Here is a 21,067-nt window from a genome sequence, read left to right as displayed (position 1 = left end):
GGGGTGTCCCCGACAGAACCATTAAAGATCTGCGCAGGCGCAGGCTGGCAGGGAGCTGGGCGGCCACTTGGAAGAGCGCACCCCACCGGCTGCGGGTGGCGCTGCTGCGGATAAGTGCGGCGGCCTGCGCTTGGAGGTTTGCGGGCTGCTGCGACAGTCTGACCGAGAGAGGCGCGGGGGCGGGGGGAAAACTCTTTGCCGTTTGCGCAGGCGCCCTGGTTAATTCACATAGCACCCTGAACGCAGGCTGTTTCCGTACTTTGCTTTCACTGCTAGCTAGGTTTTTCAACTGGTGCTGGTCCTGCGGTTTCGAATGCTGTTCCTCGTCCCTAAACCTGACCCATTCCCCCATGTAGGACCCTACTCAGTCTCCAGGCCCAGCTCAGTGACTGCCCCTAAAGACTCCCCGCAGCATCCCCTCTCAAAGGTTCTCGCGTTTCTCTTCCCCATGGGTCTGATGTAGATGTGTTTCTAACCCTTCTTCATAGGCTGTGCTTGTCGCCCGCTACTCGGTCGTCTTGGACCAACCAGCACAGAGGACGTGCTGGTACAGTGCTGCCCTTTTCTGGATTAACATGGGCGTTGACTAGTTTCCAGAGCAGAGTTCCAAAGCCCATTACCTATTCTTCCAGAACCTTTCTGGGAAATTCAGTTTTCTCTAGAACAACGGTTCTCAAAGTGCGGACTAGAGGCCAAAAACGCCAGGAGAACACGGTAGAAATGCACGTTAGAACATGTTAGAAGTCCTGGGCCCCACTTTAGTCTTAGCAGAATCTCTATAGGTGGGGACTAGAAATGTTTTTGTTACTTGGTTTTTTTTGTTCGTTTGTTTTTTCTAGAGACGGGATCTATTTGTCGCCCACGCTGGAGAGCAGGAGTGCAATCATAGCTCACCAAAACCAACTCCTGGGCTCAAGTGATTCATCCTCCAGCTTCAGCTTCCCAAAGCGCTGGGATTACAAGTGTGAGCCACCGTGCCTGGCTATTTTTATTATTATTAGTAGTAGTCGTATTTTTATAGAGAAGAGGTCTCCCTATGTTGCCTGGGCTGCTCTTGAACTGCTGGCCTCAAGTGATCCCTCTCACCTAGGCCTCCAAAAGCTCTTAGGTTACCTTGCCCTGCCTAGTAATGTTTTTATTTTATTTTTAGAAATGGGGTTTCACTTTGTTGGTCAGGGTGGTTTCAAACTCCTGATCTCAGGTGATCCACTCACCTCGGCCTCCCAAAGTGCTGGGATTACAGGCGTGAGCCACTACGCCCAGCCTTGCCTAGTAGTGTTTTAACAAACTCTTCCCAGGATTCTGATGCCTGCTGAATTTTATTTTAGTTTTTATTTTTTCTTTTCATTTATATATTTTTATTTGGAAATGTTTATATCAGTACAAGGAAACAATTTTGGAGACACTAAATGTCATCAGTTATCATTAGTTTATTATAAAAGAGAGAGATGAAAACTATTTACATGATGGAAGATTTCAGAACTTCAGTGGAATGGGCAGCTTCACATTGATGCCATTTCAATAGTGACTTATTTCAGTCTACATACTTTCCAAGAATGTCACCGTCTCTAAATAGGAAGTAATCCTTGTCATCTAGAACTAGTTTGGTGCCTCCATATTCTGGGAGAAGAACTTGATCTCCAACTTTCATGCTAACTGGTTGAATCTCTCCACCCTTTCCTTTAGAACCCAATCCAACAGCGACTACAGTTGCTTGCAATACTTTTCCTTGAGATTTTTCTGGAAGCACAATGCCTCCTTTGGTTACAGTCTCAGTAGCACTCCTTTCAACCAATACTCGGTCAAAGAGTGGGAGAAACTTTCTAAACGCCTGTCCTGCCGTGACTCCCTCAGCCTCAGACTCTTACTCTACTCTGGCGCACCGCGGCAAGGAGAGCACCTGCTGAATTTTAAAACCACAATTCTGGAAGACAGAGGACTGGTTTCTAGAATGGAGACAGCACACCTGTTGATGAACAGGTTGAGACCACACCCAAGACAACCCTAGTCATTTCTATGGCCCAGAGACACATCTAAGAGGGTGGGTGGAGTTTCAGGCCTGCAGCTCGCAGCAGTTTCAGCGCTGAGTGGGCTGTGCCTCCTTTTGGTTTGCTTCCCAATGTTGCCTACTTGTTTTTAACCACCAGTGGTCTCTCTCTGTCCCAACCCCCACCCCACCATTCTAGACCTCAAGGTTGAGACAGTCCAAGACTCTCTTGTTGACCCTGAATCAAGAATAAAATGTGGCTCTTCCACCTGGGAACAAATGTTCGGTCCTCATTGTTTCCTCTCGTGTAGATTCCTCATCATAAGAAAAATCCTCCCAGACCCAAATCCTCTTCTACTCTCTTTTCTTCCCTTCAGAGCCAAGTGGCTTTAAAAAGTTGTCTACACTCTTAGTCTCTAGCTTTTCACTTTCCACTCCGCAAGCCACTGAAAGGAGACTTCTGTGTCCCATCATTCCCTGGACCTGCTCTAGTCAGACCACCCACAGGCTCTCTGCTGCTAACCTCAAGGACCGTTTTCCATCCTTTCTTGACCTCCACAACATCAGAGGCTGAGGAGCTCTCCCTCCCTTTTATAATCTTATTTCTTGGCTTTCCAGGAATCACAGATTTTCCCTATTTTCCCTGCTACTTTTTTGGTTAGTCCTCCCCAGATTCCCTTGCACGGTTTCATCTGCTTACCCCTCCATGTTGGTGCTTTTTGGACCCCCATTCCAGGCCCTCTTCTCTTCCCTTTCTTTTGTGATTGACAAATTTCACCAAGTAGCATTTCTGTCAGCCACCAGAATATGTTTCTCTCTCTTGCAAAATCTGGGTTAACAAAACATTAATTTTTGCCAATTATTATCACTTAGATTAAATAAAAATAAAGCAGATTAGAAACAGTGTGTATAGGGTGATCTCATTTATATAAAATTGTGTGTCTGTGTGTGCTTGTATATGTGTGCACAAGAGGTGTCTGAAAGCAGATTGTCCACTTTCTCTCTCACACTCCCATCCTTAATTCCTTAAATATGATAAATTATTTTTCCCTTAGGGCCTTTGCATAAGTTCTTCCCCCTACAGAGAATGCCTTTCCCCTCCTCTTTTCTTAACTCCCTTGTACTGAGTCCCCCAGGTCTGGGCCTAAATACCCCTTCCTTAAGGTCCCCTGTTACCTCCATCTAAATTGTCTCCTCTGTTACCCTCTCTCAAAACACCCTGTCCTTTTCTTTCATAGCACAGTCTCACAACTTGAAATGATGAATTTGGATACTGATTAATGATCCTTTCACCTGCTGTACTCTAAGCTCACTGAAGGACGTGTCAGTCTCTCTTGTTTTTCTTTCGTTTTGAGATAAGGGCCTCACTCTGTCGCCCAGGCTGAAGTGCAGTGGTGCAATCATAGCTGACTGCAGCCTCGAATTCCTGGGCTGAAGCGATGCTCCTGCCTCAGACTCGTGAGGGACATATCAGCCTCCTTACTTTTGTATCCTTAGCACCTAGTAAGTGCCTGGCACACAGTAGGTGTTCAAAAAGAATTTGTTGAGTGAATGAATGAAGACATCTCAACTCTTTGTCAAATTCAGTACACTTTTTCACCCTGTATGATGGTTGTGTATACAGCAGAAAGGGAAAGTCAAGAAGGAAAGGGTGGCCCTCTCCAGTTCACCCCTCGCCTGGTGCTGTGCCAAGCCAGGGTGCAGCATTTTATGGAGAAGACTGTATCCAGTGGCATGTGAAGCTAGGGACAGCAGCCAGGAGCAGAGGTGAAACAGCTTTTCCTTCTTCCCACGTATACTAGAGAGTGGGCAACTTTTTAGGAAAAAGAACAAATACAACTTGAGATACTTATAGCTCTATAACCCCCATAACACACGCATATACACATACACACATGCACCATCATACATACATTCATAACTGATAGACAACTGATGTTTTCTCTGATATCTTAGCAAAGATGTTTTATTGGTTGACTAAGAAGATTCCCAGACCATGTGCCAAAGACCAAAAGGTCATTTACTCATACATCTATTCATTGATTCAATAACTATTGATCAACAGTGGGTTCTTGCTGCTGGGCACCATTGAGGATTGTGGCAGACAATGCTAGGTACCTTGCAATATCTATTTCTCCCTTCTTCCTTACCTGTGAACACTGATTTTGTTCACATAGCAATGAGTCCAATTTAAGAAACCTATTTCTCAGCCTCCCTTGCACCTAGTGGGTATAAACTGTAAAGACTGCTTGAATTAGGGAGGTCAAGGCTGCACTAAGCCATGATTATGCTGCTGCACTCCAGCCTGGGTAACAAGAGCGAAACTGCTGTGGTAGCCACACATCCTACAGTTCAACGTGCATAGCCAGTCACTGACAATGTTATTTCTGTAAACCAGTAAGAATACCTGCTGAGCATGGTGGCTCACACTTACAATCCCAACACGTTGGGAGGCCGAGGCAGGCAAATTGCTTGAGCCCAGGAGTTTGAGACCAGCTTGAGAAACAGGGAGGGATTACAAGCATGAGCCACTGCACCTGGCAGAATATCTGAGGGAGATGAGCCCTTTAAATTACCAGGCCCATTGACTAGCTTTAAAAAAAAGTATCAGGGCAGGGTGCTGTGGCTCATGCCTGTAATCCCAGCATGTTGGGAGTCTCTACCAGCAAATGCTGTCTCCACAAAAAATTAGTCAGACATGGTGGCACATGCCTGCAGTGCCAGCTATTTGAAAGGCTAAGGTGGGAGAATCACCTGAGCCTGGGAAGCTGAGGCTGCAGTGAGCTGTGATTGCACCACTGCACTCCAGCCTGGGTGACAGCGTAAGACTGTGTCTCAAGGAAAAAAATTAAAAAGTCCAATGAGAGTGCCTGATGAGCAACTTTTGTAATTGTTCTCCTCCCCTGATTTGTGTCTTTTTCTTTAAAAAGTTGAGCCTCTCCTTTGTTCCCCAGAGCACTCTCCAAAACAACCTGGAAGCATGACCAGGGCTACAGTCCTCAACCTTGGCCCAAATAAATTCTCTATTAATTAATTTTCCCTCAGCTTCTTCCTTTTAGGTCAACATTTGCTCACAGTACTGTTTAATTAGGTTTCCTGTTACTCAGAGATGATCAAATCCTTCATGGAGTGATATTAAAATGAACAAAACAATTTCTGTCTCAGGGAGCTCCTGGAGAAGAGGTGTAAATCAACAAAAGCACTAGGGGAATAGACTGCTATGTGGGGGACAGGAAGCCTTGTCGAATGTGAAATGGTGTTTAATTTTCTTTGGGTTAATGTGTGTTCCAAAATTGTGTGAGATTCCTGTAATTCTGATATATCTTATCATATAATATCAGTAATAATTATAATTATTATGTTAAATTGTTGTGTGCCACAGAAATCACCAAATTTCCTTGCCAACTGTGTGTTTAACCATGGCTGTTCTAGGAGCTTTGTCATCCACAAACAATTGTTTTATTTTAAGTCTTCTCAAAAAGTAGTGTGTATTCTTCTTTAAGGAAATTTTCTTCTTTAAAGAAATTCATGGAAAGGACTGACAAGTACTCTTGAATACAAATTTCTGATAACTTTGGAGATCATACCATTGGACTATGAAAATACCTTCTAGGGCCAGGTACAGTGGCTCACGCCTGTAATCCCAGCACTTTGGGAGGCTGAGACGGGTGGATTATGAGGTCAGGAGATCAAGACTATCCTGGCTAACATGGTGAAAACCTGTCTCTGCTAAAAATACAAAAAAATAGCTGGGCATGATGGCACGTGCCTGTAGTCCCAGCTACTAGGGAGGTTGAGGCAGGAAAATTGCTTGAACCTTGGAGGCAGAGGTTGCAGTGAGCTGAGATCGTGCCACTGCACTCCAGCCTGGGCAACAGAGCGTGACTCCATCTCAAAAACAACAACAACAAAACACGAAAGAAACCTTGTTGAATGGATGAACTAGCTTTCCTAATCTGTAAAATGTAGGAAGCAATACCTATTGAAAACGCTTGAGTGTTAGAGAAAATGCATTAAAAGTGCCTTGAACTTGTCACATAGGTAGCTGTAATGATGCTGTTGCTTTATTCTCCTGTAACACTTTTAGATTCATTCCTGACATTCTACAAGGAGTGATATCTGAGGTCAGCCGACTAATCTGTGTTTTTCCTTGAAATGAGATGGATTTGAGCATTTCTGCTGGGCTGATGTGGCAGGTGCAACAGAGAAATATTTACCGGAGGCATGGTGAAGCCTTCTGGGAGAGAATTCATCCTGGGGAAAAATTCCTCTCTTGAGGAAAGAGTCAGTTCGTATGTTTGATCAAAGGTCAGGGAGCCCAGATGCTCAGACTCTCTTCTGGACAAACCCCCATGAACTCTGCCTCAGGCTCAGGGAGAGGGTTTGAAACAAAAGTGGCATTCAAAAGTTGTTTCATTAAAACATCTAGGTCTGTGTGAGCCCTGAGCCCAGGGTTCTGCTGCTTTCTAGCCAGTGAAAGGAGTGGGGCATGTTGTACCCCAGTGGGACCAGTGGAGCACAGTTAACTGCTGATTGGATGTGAGGGTCTGAAGCAGGCTGCAGAAGCCCCCATCTGGGGAACAGGGGAAGTGGGAAGACATTACACCATAGGTGCCTTGGCCTTGTTAAATAAAATTATGGGAGTCCATTGTTTTGGACTGAGCCCCTGTACTAGGTCCCAACAGACCAGACCAAACCAAAATGGAGTGACTCATGCTAAATGCCACGTAATCAAACTGAAACTCAAAGAAGGCAGATAGATCCCCCAACAGACCTGTTTCTTTTTTTCTACTGAAAACAGGAGATTCCAGCATGATAAGGAAGTCCCCCTCTGCTCTAACCCTTAGCCAATCAGGTTTTTTTCTATTGTTCTGTTTCTTTGTTCCCACCTTACAAAACCCACTGTTCTTCTATTTATCAATGAAATTTGAGACCAAATAATTCCATGTATGATGGTGACAGAATTACATCAATGCCTAAAGTTTTACTTAATCTCTCAAATTGAGGGGTTGTTCAAAAGGAGGAAATGGTTAAGTTTGGCCTAAAGCTGCCTCCGTACCTATTTTAAGTTAGGTTTCTCTAAACACAGTGAATTGTAACCCAACTTGATGTGTAAACATACTCTTCTAACAAGCAATGAGTCTCAGCCAGTCGCAGGAGCCAAATTTCAGTCAACCACGGGCAGTCAGATGTTCAAACCAGGTCAAATAAGGTAAATCCCCAGTTGTCACCAATTGAGCTGTTTCTGTACCTCACTTCTGTTTTCTATAGATCACTTTCCTTTTTCTGTCCATAAATCTTATCCAGTCGTGTGACAGTCCTGGAGTCGCTCTGAATCTATTCTGGTTCTGGGAGCTGCCTCATTTGTGAATCATTCTTTGCTCAATTAAGCTCTGTTAAATTTAATTTGTCTAAAATTTTTCTGTTAACAACCTTCTGGGGCTGATTTGGTGGCAGGCAGCAGAGCAGTTGAAGAAGAAAATGAGTAAATGGTAGCAGAACAGAATCTATTCCAAGCACACATGATCCCAGGAATGGATGGAAAGAGATGTCAGTCATTATTTCCACAGGGAAGGTGGGAGCAGAGACTGAGCCACATTGTACTGTGAACTTATTTTTACTGAGAGATTGGTGAAGGTTTCACAAAAGGTTAAGCAGATAACAGTGAAGATAGTACCTTCCATTTATCACTCTAATTACATACAGCCTCCTTTACACTGCCTTTTGCTTGTTAATAAAGTGGGGGAAAAAATCTTCTTTCTTAAATAATCCAGAATAAACCTTTCATATATTTAAGACACAGTCTTGCTCTGTCTCCTAGGCTGGAATGAAGTGGTGGGATCATGGTATACTACAGCTTCAAACTCCTGGGCTCAAGTGATCCTTCCACCTCTGCCTCCTGAGTAGCTGGGACTAGACATGTACATCACAGTGCCCAGTTATTTTTTTATCTTTATTTTTGTAGAGATGGGGTCTCACTATGTTGCACAGGTTGTTCTCAAACTCCTCAAGCAATCTTCCCACATCCTTCTCCCAAAGTGCTGGGATTACAGGCCTGAGCCACCATGCCAGACCTGGAATAAACATTTTAAAACAAAGTTCCTGCTTTTATATTTCCCAAAATTTCTCTACAAGCTTTGTAGCTCTTCTACTATTTTTTACCTGATGATTACCTCAATAACCAACAAAATCTTGATTTCCTTCATCAAACTGTACTTCTCTCCTTTTACCTCCAAAGTCAGGTGTCCTTAGATTTGAGATCTAAGAGAATACCTGGGAACACCTGGTCATTCAGGTTTGTAGCTCTGTATACGTAGATATAGCTGGAGGGCTACCTCTTCTGGCTATGAAGGGTGTGTCCTGCTTAACTCCAGGGGCCACAATAAAATAGGATGCAATGTGAATCCTTACAGGAGTTACCCAGCATGGTAGCCCTGTGTAACAGGGTATGGACTGGGACTTTCCTCCTGACTTAGAGTTTTGGCTTAAGCTTCCAAGTCAAGGACATTGGGTGATAAGCCCAAAAACATTTTAAAGTGGTTAGGCTTCCTGAAAGATGTTTAAAAAACAAAACAAAACAAAACAAAACGGTGACACCTCCACCCAACCCATCCAGGTTACATAAGACAAGCCAACCGAGACTCATAGGTCCCAGGGTGCCTATGATAGAGGAGTATGAAGTCTCGCTCCCTGGCTGCAGGATTCCTGACCTGCAGAAATTTTTGGGTCAGTCTCCCTGTAAGATAGTCCTTGGAGTGTCCTCAGGAGTTTGGGGATAAATTCCAGAGATGGGAGGCGGGTCCAAGTAGCCCACAAGTGGCACAGCAAAGAGACAGGGAACAGGAGACCAGCTTGCATTCCCGATATTTGGTGAGACAAGGATGCCAAGACTTTCCCATGGGCCAAGCAGGCTCTGCAGAAGCAAGCCAGGCTGAGCTGTGGTGGAGGGATTCTGCTAATGAGGGGCCCTAGCAGGGAAGGGGACCCCAGATTGCTGAGTAGAATGTGCTTATCAGGGGCAGGAGGTGAGAGGAGCAGGTTGCAAGAATTAGTTAGAGTGGGGGTCAAATCACTTTTCTGTAAAGGACCAGAGGGTAAATATTTTTGTCTTTGCAGACCATATGGTCTCTTTTGCAGTGCCTCCACTGTGTCCTTACAGAGTAAAAGCAGCCATAGGCAATACAAAAAATGAAAGTGTGGCTGTGTTTCCATACAGAAAGTCTTGAGTTCCACTTCCTGTGGGAGGGATTAATTGAATTTCTGTGTGAGAGATTTTCCCCCCCATTTATCCTGTTTATTTATTCAATCATTTTTTAATACCAGTATGGGCTCATGGATGTTTATCCTATGTGTTATAATCTGATAATATAGTGTTTATTTTATTGCTCAATTTGTTCTAGTTTTGACCATTGGGAGTTTTTTCAGATTGGCTCTTGTGTTCCCATGACACTTTTTTTTTCCATTTTTCTTTTGGTAGAGATGGGAATTCAATGTGTTTGCCCAGGCTGGTCTCGGATGCCTAGTCCAAAATGATTCTCCTGTCTTGGCTTCCTCTGTGCCGGGATCACAGACATGGGCCATCATGTCTGGCATATAGATACACACACACACACACACACACACACACACACACACACACACATTTTTCTGAAACAAGATCTTCCTTGCTTTGTCATCCATGTCAGAAAACACAAAAACAAAAACAAAAAAAACGTTAAAGTGGTAAATTTTAGCCTGGGCAATATAGTGAGACCTCATTTCCACAAAAGATTAAAAAATTAGCTAAGTTTGGTAATTCACATCTGTAGTCTCAGCTACTCAGGAGGCTGAGATGGGAGGATCACCTGAGCCATTGAGTCATGGAGGTGGAGGCTGCAGTGAGCCAACATCATGCCATCACTCCAGCCTGAGCAAAACTCTAGTTTTGCCTTGGTTGCCCAAGCTGGAATGCAATGGCATGATCTCGGCTCATCACAACCAATGAGGGAGTGAGGCACTGTGCCCAGCCTAACATTTTTAAATTTAAATTTTAATTTTGTTTGAGACAAGATCTCACTTTGTCATCCAGGCTGGAGTGGTGGCATGATCTTGGCTCATAGCAGCCTTCACCTCCATGGCCCAAGTGATCCTCCCTTCTCAACCTCCTAAGTAGGTGTGAACCACCACACTCAGCTAATTTTTAAATTTTTGTGGAAATGAGGTCTCACTATATTGCCCAGGCTAAAATTTACCACTTTAACTTTTTTTTTTGAGATGGAGTTTCACTTTTGTTACCCAGGCTGGAGTGCAATGGCGTGATCTCAGATCATCGCAACCTCCTCCTCCTGGGTTCAAGCAATTCTCCTGCCTCAGTCTCCAGAGTAGCTGGGATTACAGGCATGAGCTACCGTGCCCAGCTAATTTTGTATTTTTTTTTTTTAGTAGAGACGGGGTTTCTCCATATTGTTCAGGCTGGTCTCAAACTCCTGACCTCAGGTGATCCACCCACCTCAGCCTCCCAAAGTGCTGAGATTACAGGGATGAGCCACCATGCCCGGCCTAACATTTTTTTTTTAAGTGGGGTCTCACTCTGTTGCGCAAGCTGGAGTACAGTGGTGCCATCTTGGCTCACTGCAACCTCCACCTCCCACCTCAGCCTCCCAAGTAGCTGGGACTACAGGGGCATGCCACCATGCCTTGCTAATTTTTGTAATTTTGGAGGGGTGGGTAGAGATAGGGTTTCACCTTGTTGGCCAGGCTGGTCTCGAACTCCACCCACCTTGGCCTCCCAAAGTGCTGGGATTACAGGTCTGAACCACTGTACCAGGCCCATTTTATTTTATTTTATTTTGAGACAGAGTCTGGCTCTGTCGCCAGGCTGGAGTGCAATGGCAAGACCTTGGCTCACTACAACCTCCACCTCCCGGGTTCAAGTGATTCTCCTGCCTCAGCCTCCTGAGTAACTGGGACTACATGTGCCCGCCACCATGCCCAGCTGATTTTTTGTATCTTTAGTAGAGACAGGTTTTCACCACGTTAGCCAGGATGGTCTTGCTCTCCTGACCTCATGATCCACCTGTCTCAGCCTCCCAAAGTGCTGGGATTACAGGGGTGAGCCACTGCGCCTGGTCCCATTTTCTTTTTAAAGTACTTTTTAACCTTCTGACACTGCAGTACAAGATGCTCCTGGTTCATCTTGTATATTTCCTGTGCTAGCCCCAGAATCAGCCATTTCTCCATGGAGCCCTGGCTCTTTTTATTAGAGAATGGTATTTAAAAACCACGAGCTGAGTGCTAGGAGTGCTTGTCCCTTTACATTTTACTCTTATTCCTTCATCTGTTTCTTCTCTACAGATTGTTTCTCCTCTGCTGCTGAGCGTAGCTGCTTGATCATTCAAATATGCCCAAGTGCTTCTCCCATTAGTCCTTCATGCATGTCCGCACCTGGGCTGCATTCTGAAGAGAATATGTCTCTTTTTGGGGCCTCTGGGCTAAGCTTATATAATAGCAGGTTGAGGGACTACTTGGTCTCCTTTCATGTAATCTGACATGCTAAGCTAAGCCCTTACTACTTACTCTTACTACTCCAATATAAGAAAAGAGGAACTCAAGGAAAAATACGTAAGAGGGGAGGGGGAAATAACTTTGACTTAAATCTAGAGAAGCAGATCTAAACCATCTGCTCATGGCTTTCCCCTGGGTCTCACCTTGGTTCCTCCCAGTTGGCTGTTAGGGGGTGATACAAGGGCACCTTCTCCCTGGCTGGTCTATTACCAACCAGCCTAAAGGGCAAAAGTGAGACACAAGTGAATGCAGAGCCCACTTGTGGGAGCTTGTGCTTAAAACTCCTGTGTTCCCTACTTGGAAGGCAGGGCCCACCTTAACAGAAGGCTCAGTGGCAGTGGAAGAGCTTCCCCCAAAGCAACTGCGGAGGAACAGATAAAAAAGACTGTGCTTTTGCTTAATGTTAACTTGAAATAGGAAAAGCATAAGAACTTCACATTGTAGAATTTGGTGGGGTATATATTTAGGTCTTAAATTTTCAGAAGTAGGCAACTTTGGCTTCACTCATGCATATAACACCAGAACTTTTTGGATTCCTGGGTCTTGTTCAAACACCACCTCTGCAAACTCAGCAGAGGTGTTACCCATTCTCCCTGAATCATGACGAAGTCAAGCTCATTAAAGTTCATGCAAATACCACTCTGTGTTATTTTCTCAAATTTGGAGAGGAAATAGGCAGGTCCTCCTTCCCAGTATGGATTTTTAAAATTCTTAGGTATATTTTTTCCTAAGACTTCTCTCTTGAGGTTAATGCTGGCCTCTCTTCAGGAATATAAAAGTATACTACTAGGCTTCACACTAAGTGAAAGATACCTATGAATCACACTAAGTGAAAGATACCTATGAATACCTTCAATCCTAGGGACATCTGAGTTAAGAAACAGCACAAAGCATAAATCATTTAATTAGGTCCATTTTAATAAAGGGTATAGGAGTTTACAACTCAAAACAATTCATAAAAACTATCAGATACATATGATAAATCACACCAAGAGTGCAGTATCATAAATCCAATGGTCTGCAAATAAGAGGTATTGCAAAATTGTTAAGATTGACTTTCATGTTTTCTCCCCTCCTTTCTCTTGTTCACAGCCCAAGATCATGTGCACATTGTTTTCTGAGGCCTGATGACTTCAATACTCCTTCTGGCTGGGGTGACCTCCTCATTTAATCCATTTCAAATAGTCAGCAAAGGGAGTTCACCTCTTCTCCACGGAATGAGCATGGTCCTTGTCCTTTATTATTTGGTTTCTATCCCCTAACAAATGACATTAAATATTCCCTCATTCAAAACATATTGTGGCCTTGTTGTGTTCTGGTCACTGCTGCCCTCCCAATGTGACACAGGAGCCCTCAGGATGAGCCCTACAGAGTTTTATCCTTGTGGATAAGATGTATACTTGGGAATGAAGCTAAAGTCATGGCTGATTTCCCTAACCTTTTATCGAGAACTCCAGTTGTAACTTTCTGGCAAAAGGAACCAAATTTACTCATGCCAAATACCTATGGTCACTTCTCAGTACTCTTCGGATGCCTTTATTAGGAAAGCCTGAATTAACACTACAGACGAAAGCATGAGGATGAATAAGCACACACACAGACACAGAAACACACATACCCCATTCACACTCAAATGGGAATCTCTGGTAGACTCAAAGAATACAGCTAACTAGCCATTTCAGAGTGAAAAGCCTGCACTGTCTCACCCTGCCCCCAAAGACTAACCTATCCTACTTTAACTGGTATGGGTAAAAACCAATTCTGCAATTCCTATATGTACATGTTAAAGGGATCCATTTGATTCCTTTAATGTGTACATATAGTTCCGTTACAAGGCAATGCAGGTAACACTAACTTGGTTTCAAGAGCATTGTCAAAACTGGGGCACACATATTCCTATTAGAGATGGCTGGGAGACAGCTGGGAATAAATTTATGGAATTACAAATTATGGGAATACTGGACTAAGCCATGAATGGTTAACATGTAGCCATTTCTGCCAGCTATTCTAGAGTCCATTCACACATAAACTTGACCCTGCATTCCAGGAGAGGTCCCTCTGGGTTGTGTCACTATAGAGTAAGGCTGGGGTCCTGCCAACCCACCTTTCTTTTAGTTCATAATAGGGAAGTGAGTCATTTTTTTCTTTTCTTTTCTTTTTTTTGAGACAGGGTCTGGCTCTACTGCATCGAGGCTAGAGTGCAGTGACACAATCTTGGCTTACTGCAACCTCCTGTGCTCAAGCCATCCTCCTATCTAAGCCTCCTAAGTAGCTGGGACTACAGGTGTCCACCACCATGCCTGACTAATTTTTGTATTTTTTGTAGAGACAGGGTTTTGGCACTTTGTCCAGGCTGGTCTTGAACCGGTGAGCTCAAGCAATCTGCCCACCTCAACCTCCCAAAGTGCTGGGATTATAGGTGTGAGCCACCACACCCCACCCATCTCATTCTTATTGGTGAGATTGTCACAGACTTGGCTGAAATTTAAGAAGAAACTGTTTACAGCAACAAAGGATGCAATTAAAGTTTACATGATCATTCAACTGTGCCTTTCATCATGGACTTATTGATATGCTCAAAATAGCAGAATGTCAAGTAAGGAAATGAAGTGAGAACAGGAACAAGGGAGGTAAGCCAGGAAGACTTCCAGGGACTTGAACAAAAACAATTCCCAACCACATACTACTTTTTATTTTCAAGCATTTTGAAACTCTTCTTTTCCTTTAGTGATGTTTTCAGTAACAAATCTGCAAGTGTTCTTGGTGGTGAAAAAACAAAACAAAACTACAAGTATCAGTTACGAAAGACAAAGAAAAGACTAAGAATTTAAATTAGATAATCCCATTTAAATTTTTCAGTGTTTACTTCTTTAGATGGAATTGGAACATTAGAACTCAGGGGTGGTTTGGACATTAACGAGGTACTCCTGCCTCCTCAGAAGCTACAGTCTTTTCTGCAGCTTTCTTATGTATCTTTCATCAAAATAATTTGGGTTCCAGATTTCTCAGATAAAACCACATCTGTGAGACCAGCAACCATTTCACAGTTGACTGGTATGTGTTCTCCAATTTCAGTTCCAAACACACAACAGAGAATCACACTTTTCTTTATTAAAGGGACTCAAATGTTTTTAAGCTGTATTCTTCCTGCCAGAGAATGAATTAAGTAGCATCCTTCTCTCATTTCCTATAATAAAATTTCCTATGTGATATACTGCACACACATTATATCTGATAATATGTTTTGATTCTTTTTCTTTAGGGAAGCAAATATAGAATTTCCATTGTCAGATTATTCTGATGATTATAATCTCATTCCATTTTGCATTAGTGAAATGTCCACCAAGTAGTTGAAAACACTGATGTACATGTATTCTAAATCTTACTAAATAATGGGCCAGTAAGATACTGGTATCTTTTAGAACATTTAGAAAGAGATCTTAGTTGTGCGAGACAACTCGGATACAACATGGGCCTGTAAACACATACATTCTAGTATACACATGAGACTTTTCAACTCAGTAATAAGTGGGCCCAAAACAAAATAGGGTGTATGACCCAGACTCCCTACGTGCTGCCCAGCAGCTGCTTCAGCATCAAATTGCATTCATCCCATTTTCTAATCTTACCAAGCACTTGGAGCTAAAGAGCTGTATGTAAGCCCAAGAAACAAATATATTAAATATTTTTCACCACATATGACATCATTAATTCAATAGTTCCTGTTAATCAATTAATGTGGATTCTTTCAGGGTTCATCAATGCATGTGTGGCTCAATGCTTTATGAATAAATATATTCTGGCTCATTGCTTTCCACTGAAATGAAAGGACACAAGCTCTATATTTCCTATCAAATGTGTAAAGCAAAAACACAACAAATTAAAACAAGAAGTATAGTCATTTGTTGATTATATGCAGTCTTGTGCTGCATAAAAACGATTCCATCAATGATGAACAGCATATATTATGATGGTCCCATAAAATTATACCATATTTTTACTGTACCTTTTCTATATCTACATGGATACACTAAGATTTACCATTGTGTTACAACTGCCTACAGTATTCAGTACAGAACATGCTGTACAGTTTGTAGCCTAGGAGCAATAGGCTAGACCATATAGCCTAGGTAGATATTAGGCTGTATTATCTGTGCTAAGTACACTCTGTGATGTTCACACAATGACAAAAATCACCTAAGGATGCATTTCTCTGACAGTTTCCCCCATCATTAAGTGATGCATGACTGTATTTTTTTTCTCTTTAAGGAAATAAGACCCTACTGTAATACAAGTCTGCAGAATCTAACAGTTACTAATAATTAGCGTAATCTACAAGTCAAAGTTTTTTCATGTATCACTAAGAAAAAAAAACAAGAGTAATTTGCATGTGTTTACATCCATTTCTGTATTCAAAGAAGGTATGTAGAGTCTCCACCCACCTTATCTCCAGCGACAATTTTTTTTTTTCAGATGGAGCTTTGCTCCTCGCCCAGGCTGGAGTGCAATGGCACAATCTCAGCTCACTGCAACCTTCACCTCCTGGGTTCAAGCAATTCTCCTGCCTCAGCCTCCCTAGTAGCTTGGGCTACCATGCCTGGCTAATTTTTGTATTTTTAGTAGAGATGGGGTTTCACCATGTTGGCCAGGCTAATCTCAAACTCCTGGCCTCAACTGATCCACCTGCCTTGGCCTCCCAAAGTGCTGGGATTACAGGTATGAGCCACTGGCCTCCAGTGAAAAACTTAAAAAGGATACAAGCTCATGTTTGATGAAGTAGTCAACTATAGTAAAATCACCATGATTTTATTCTGATTTTGACCTTGAGAATTAAAATAGTCACTTGATTAGAAGAGAATTATCAAGTAACCAAAGAAAAAACATTTTGCAGGGCTGTTACAGAGATAATCCTGAATATTTGGAAGGGGGAATTTCTAGGCTGGGTACAGTGGTGAACCCAGGAGACAGAGGTTGTAGTGAGCTGAGATCACACCATGCCTGGGCAACACAGTTGGACTCCATCTTGGGAAAAAAAATAGTTCTCAGTTGGGGTGAGAACTCTCCCTGCTCTCCCTGAATATTCCTGGCCTCTTGGTTCATGCTTTTGAGGGTTTCACTTGATAATGGACATGGGAAGAATCTGGGGTGCAAAGTTCCATGTGCATTAGCCAAAATTATCCATTCAACTAGAAAGACAATTTTGCATCCACTCATACGTAGAAAAGTCAGAAATGAGAATTGAAAAAAGCAAATTCTTAGAAAAAACATTTAGCATCCACCAAAGTGAAAGACATAGATTTTTGGCACAGTTGAGACCTTAGTAGGAAAAACCAAACCTTGGCACAATGCCAATTATTTATCTCTTAATCTGGACATGTGAAATAGGTGGAGACCAATCAAAAAAGGAAAAAGAGTTGAAAAGCAGCTGCTCATATTTTACTGCCAATATTCCTGAACTTTAAAGAATATTCCACTAATGAACTGCAATAGAATTGGGCATTTAGACTTGATTCTTAGAAGAATTTCCAGTAAGTTTGAGCTAGTTTGGTAAATAACTCTCCAGACTTCTACAGCTAATGGAAAAATCACTTACCCTTTACTCGAAGTGACAGCATTCATATTGAAACCTAATGCAGCAACTCTATTAAGTTGAACTGTCTTAGCAGAAATCTTTCCATCGAGATATAGGCTTCATTTTTATATTTTTGGAGGCAGGGTCGCACTCTGTTACCCAGGCTGCACTCATGACTCACTGCAGCCTCGAACTCCTGGGCTCAATTGATCTTTCCACCTCAGCCTCCCGAGTAGCTACAGACATAAGCCACCATACCCAGATAATTATTTTATTTATTTATTTATTTATTTATTTATTTTTTAGAGTCTCACTCTGTTGCTCAGGCCAGAGTGCAATGGCGTTGCCTCAGTTCACTGCAACCTCCGCCTCCCAGGTTCAAGTGATTCTCCTGCCTCAGCCTCCTGAGTAGCTGAGACTACAGGCATGTGCCACCATGCCCAGCTAATTTTTTGTATTTTTAGTACAGATGGGGTTTCACCATATTGGTCAAGCTGGTCTTGAACTCCCGATATTGTGATCCACCCACCTCAGCCTCGCAAAGTGCTGAGATTACAGGCGTGAGCAACTGTGCCCAGCCTATTTTAAAATTTTTTTGTAGGTTCAGGGTCTCACTGTGTTGCGAGGGTTGGTCTTGAACTTCCGGGGCTCAAGTTTTCCTCCCACCTCACCCTTCCAAAATGCTGGGATAACAGGCATGAGCCATCGCACCTGGCCAGCTTTATTTTAAGGCACTAATAATAAAGAGATGAAAAAAGCTAGGAATAAGTCAGATCTTTCCAGAAATAAAAGACATTTTAAAAAACAGTTAACCTGTCTGACCTATTTCAACGTCTAAAGAGGGTAAAGAATGTAAAAGTTTTCATGCCTACCTGATTCAGCTCTTTTCCATTTCCCAAACACTTATTTCCATGTCTCAGATTTACATTTCCTCAAAGGGCAGTAGAGAAAGATGGCAAGGATTTCAGTAAAACAACAACAAAAAAACCAACCCCCCAAAAAAGCAAGCCTAGTTTGTAGCCTAGTCTGATGATGAATTAATTTCCTAATGATGGCATTTAGTCCACAGACTCAGAGGCTGCAACTGTAACAAGGTATTATTTTCTATTGCTGTGAGGAGAGAGTGTATAAGGAAAATTAATTTTTTACAACCCAGCAAATATAATTTGTTAATAGCAAACAGGAAATTCTGGAGAGAAAAAAATTTACCCTGAAACATCAATTCTAGCAGGATTTCCCTACACTTTCCAATGTATTCAATTTTGCCACAAGAAAAAAACTAAATAAAATAAAACAGCGTTCAAGTCAGTGAGGTGAGCAAACACCAAAAAATAAGTGACTTGATTGTGGAGGAAGGCACACGGGACAGGCTTACTAAAGAGAAATGCTTCCTGCGCACACGCATGCACACATGAACTTGTACACGAATCTCCAAAGCGTGGATGTGGGGAAAGCCTTGCCAACATGACTAGACACAGGCAGTTATCCCATCTGCCTGTATCTCTACATAGGCTCTGACGTACATTCCACACCCACAGTCACTCATGCACGAGGGCCAGCCTGGCTTGCACACAGACTGAGAAACAGATCCAGAGACTCCTAGAGCTGCTGCTTCTACAGGAATGATTAGTTAGTGCAGGATTATACTTCCTGTTGATGTGCAGGCTTTTTATCAGACATCTCCCCTTTTTAAGAGCACTAAATCTTAATTTGGTGGAGGGACTAATCTTGATTATTCGATGAGCATGACTTAGAACAGGAGGTACAGGAATTAAAACTAGCAACAATAAGGCCCCTTTCGGATCGGGGTGAAGAAGTATTTCTGGATTTAAACAGTTTCTGGGGGAAAAAAAAAGCAGAGTTCTTGGTGGAAGTGGATAACTTCTGCGGGGGAGATAAAAATGCCTCAAAGTCCAGAAATCAATATAAACAAACAAACAAACAAAAAATGAATATAACTTAAAGGGGCTTCAACTAAGTATCACTGCAACTGAGTTTGTTGACTCAAGAAATTCTGCTCTGACGCAGGGAACTGAAAGATAAGAACTGGTAATACTTTTTCTTGGGAAGGCTCAGCTGGGAGTGCCTGGCAGGTATTGAGGGTGGGGTAGAGACAGAGGCCTGAGGCTTAGGTTTTGCTCCTAGGGTTTCTTGCCTGATTTTGAAGGGAAGGGTGCTAAAGCAAATGGATCAGCAGCTGGCAGCTCCGTAGTCCTGGAAGAAAGGGATGAGATGGAAACAGACCCAGCTATTGACTGCTTGTTGGTTTGTGAAACAATTTTGTAGGCAGCTATGGGCTGGGCTTCTGGACTTGGCTCATCTTCTGGGCTATAGTGACGGGAATACTTGGATAAGGACTGGGGGCGGAATGGTTTGCCAGCCACAGGGCCTGAGACAGCTTCTTTCTGGGGCTGAGGTCCTTTGTTTCTGTCATTAGGATGACTCCCCGATTCAAGGCAGGATCCCCTAGGAGAGATGCTGTCCAGATGGTCTGCTGCTTGTACAGAATGGGAGGGGAGGTTAGATTGTTGCACAAAACCAGCTGTGGAATACTGAGCTTGGACAGAGGTGTATACAGCTCTCTCACGGCCCGAGGACAAGGGGATGTCACCTGTCTGACTGAGGAGACCAGCCTGTGCAGGCAGCTCCTGAGAGGTGCTCTGGATAACTGTTAACTCCTCCACACTTTTCTTCTTAGTGAAGGGAGCTCTCAAAAACACGTCTGACTCCTCTGGCTGGGAAGGAGCCACACTGCTCTTGGAGACAAATGGGGCTTTGGAGAAAATGTCCATGTCATCATTTGGAACCCTTGAGCTCCTGAAAGGAGCAACGGCAAAAACATCTGGCTCGCTGAGCCCATCAGTGGTTGGCTGTGTGAGGACTGGGAACTGGTTCTTTCTTCCACCTTGAACTGTCTTTGCTTGCTCAGTAGAGACTTCTGGTGGAGCGAATGGAACAGCTCCTCCCAGCTTCCCCTGGGGGGATCTGCAACTCTCATCTTCTTCTTCAGACTCCATAAGGAGAGGCCGAGACCCACTGCAGTCCAGCATGTCTCCCTCAAGGTCAGTCCCCTCCTCTTCGCTGCTGTGGAATGAGCTGTTGCTTGAAGGGCCATCTCTGGCCAAGTAGTCGGATTCTAAGTTGTTCTGAGTCTTTGTGCCAGGTACTCTGGAGGGGTCTTGATACAGGGAAAGGCCTTTAACACCCAGTGATTCTTTAAAGTGCTCTACAGTTATTACAGGACAGGGACTGGACTCTCTCTGGAGACCTAGAAAACCATAAAATGCAGAATTAATGTATAGGTCAATTCTCTTTGGAATATTCAATGGTCAACCCGCGGCAAAAACATTGTGGGACCAAATAATAGATGTTGAAAATGCAAAAGGAAAAACAGAAAAATAAAAGTCAGGCAAGGAAACTGCACACAAACTGGAACACAACCAACCACTGTTGCACGTTTTGGAACATGATAGGCACGATGTACAGGAAAGGAGATGAAGATGTTAGGCACACAGACATTCAGCATTAACTATGCAATGCTCCTACACACAGGGCCAGGCACGGACACCTGCTCTACCTGGCGCTGGCTCATTATGGAATGAAAACAAACCCAGTCATTCATCTCCACATATACCATGACTGTTTTGGATTATGTAGAAACACTGTCTGGGGATGACTCAATTGAGGGACAAACTCTCTGAAAAGAAGCAGAATGTGGCTGCTTGATAAATACAAGTTTACTTGATGACTTATATCATAAGCACTACTCAAAGAGCACAAGAGTGCCCAAAATATAAATACTGAAGGTACCTTCTAAGGGGAGCATACGGCATCGAAATCAGACCAAATAAATCACCTTCAGCTCGAGTTGCCCCAGAATTTTGTTTTCAGTCTTCTGAGTTTGTAAAGATCTCCTCTGCTTAAATGAATCTGTCATAAACTTCTTTAAGCAGAAGGAATAAAAT

The 21,067-nt window shown here is 43.1% G+C and overlaps 1 protein-coding gene, 1 long non-coding RNA gene and 1 pseudogene across 15 annotated transcripts in view; 1 reads left to right on the top strand and 2 right to left on the bottom strand.

The window, feature by feature from the left end:
* Nucleotides 1-1,415: 1,415 nt before the first annotated feature.
* Nucleotides 1,416-1,861, bottom strand: LOC108588112 (10 kDa heat shock protein, mitochondrial pseudogene; annotated as a pseudogene). The gene has a single exon (XR_013526039.1). The product of XR_013526039.1 is annotated as a 10 kDa heat shock protein, mitochondrial pseudogene (transcript).
* A 5,236-nt stretch (nucleotides 1,862-7,097) lies between these two features.
* LOC118147295 (uncharacterized) lies at nucleotides 7,098-12,825 on the top strand. Its single transcript, XR_004733550.3, has 2 exons — nucleotides 7,098-7,199; nucleotides 12,623-12,825. It is a non-coding gene; the product is annotated as an uncharacterized LOC118147295 (long non-coding RNA).
* The window catches only part of AAK1 (AP2 associated kinase 1), a 177,402-nt gene continuing 168,762 nt past the window's right edge, over nucleotides 12,428-21,067 (bottom strand). For all 13 annotated transcript variants that reach the window (XM_054244862.2, XM_035272368.3, XM_054244864.2 and 10 more), the window contains one exon: nucleotides 12,428-20,370. In XM_054244862.2, coding sequence (XP_054100837.1) covers nucleotides 19,244-20,370 — 1,127 coding nt within the window. In that variant the 3' untranslated portion in view covers nucleotides 12,428-19,243. The remainder of the gene's footprint in view (nucleotides 20,371-21,067) is intronic.

Source organism: Callithrix jacchus, chromosome 14, assembly GCF_049354715.1.
Source record: "Callithrix jacchus isolate 240 chromosome 14, calJac240_pri, whole genome shotgun sequence".
In the NCBI taxonomy this organism is placed as follows: domain Eukaryota; kingdom Metazoa; phylum Chordata; class Mammalia; order Primates; family Cebidae; genus Callithrix; species Callithrix jacchus.
This window is presented reverse-complemented; position numbering and strand designations above follow the sequence as displayed.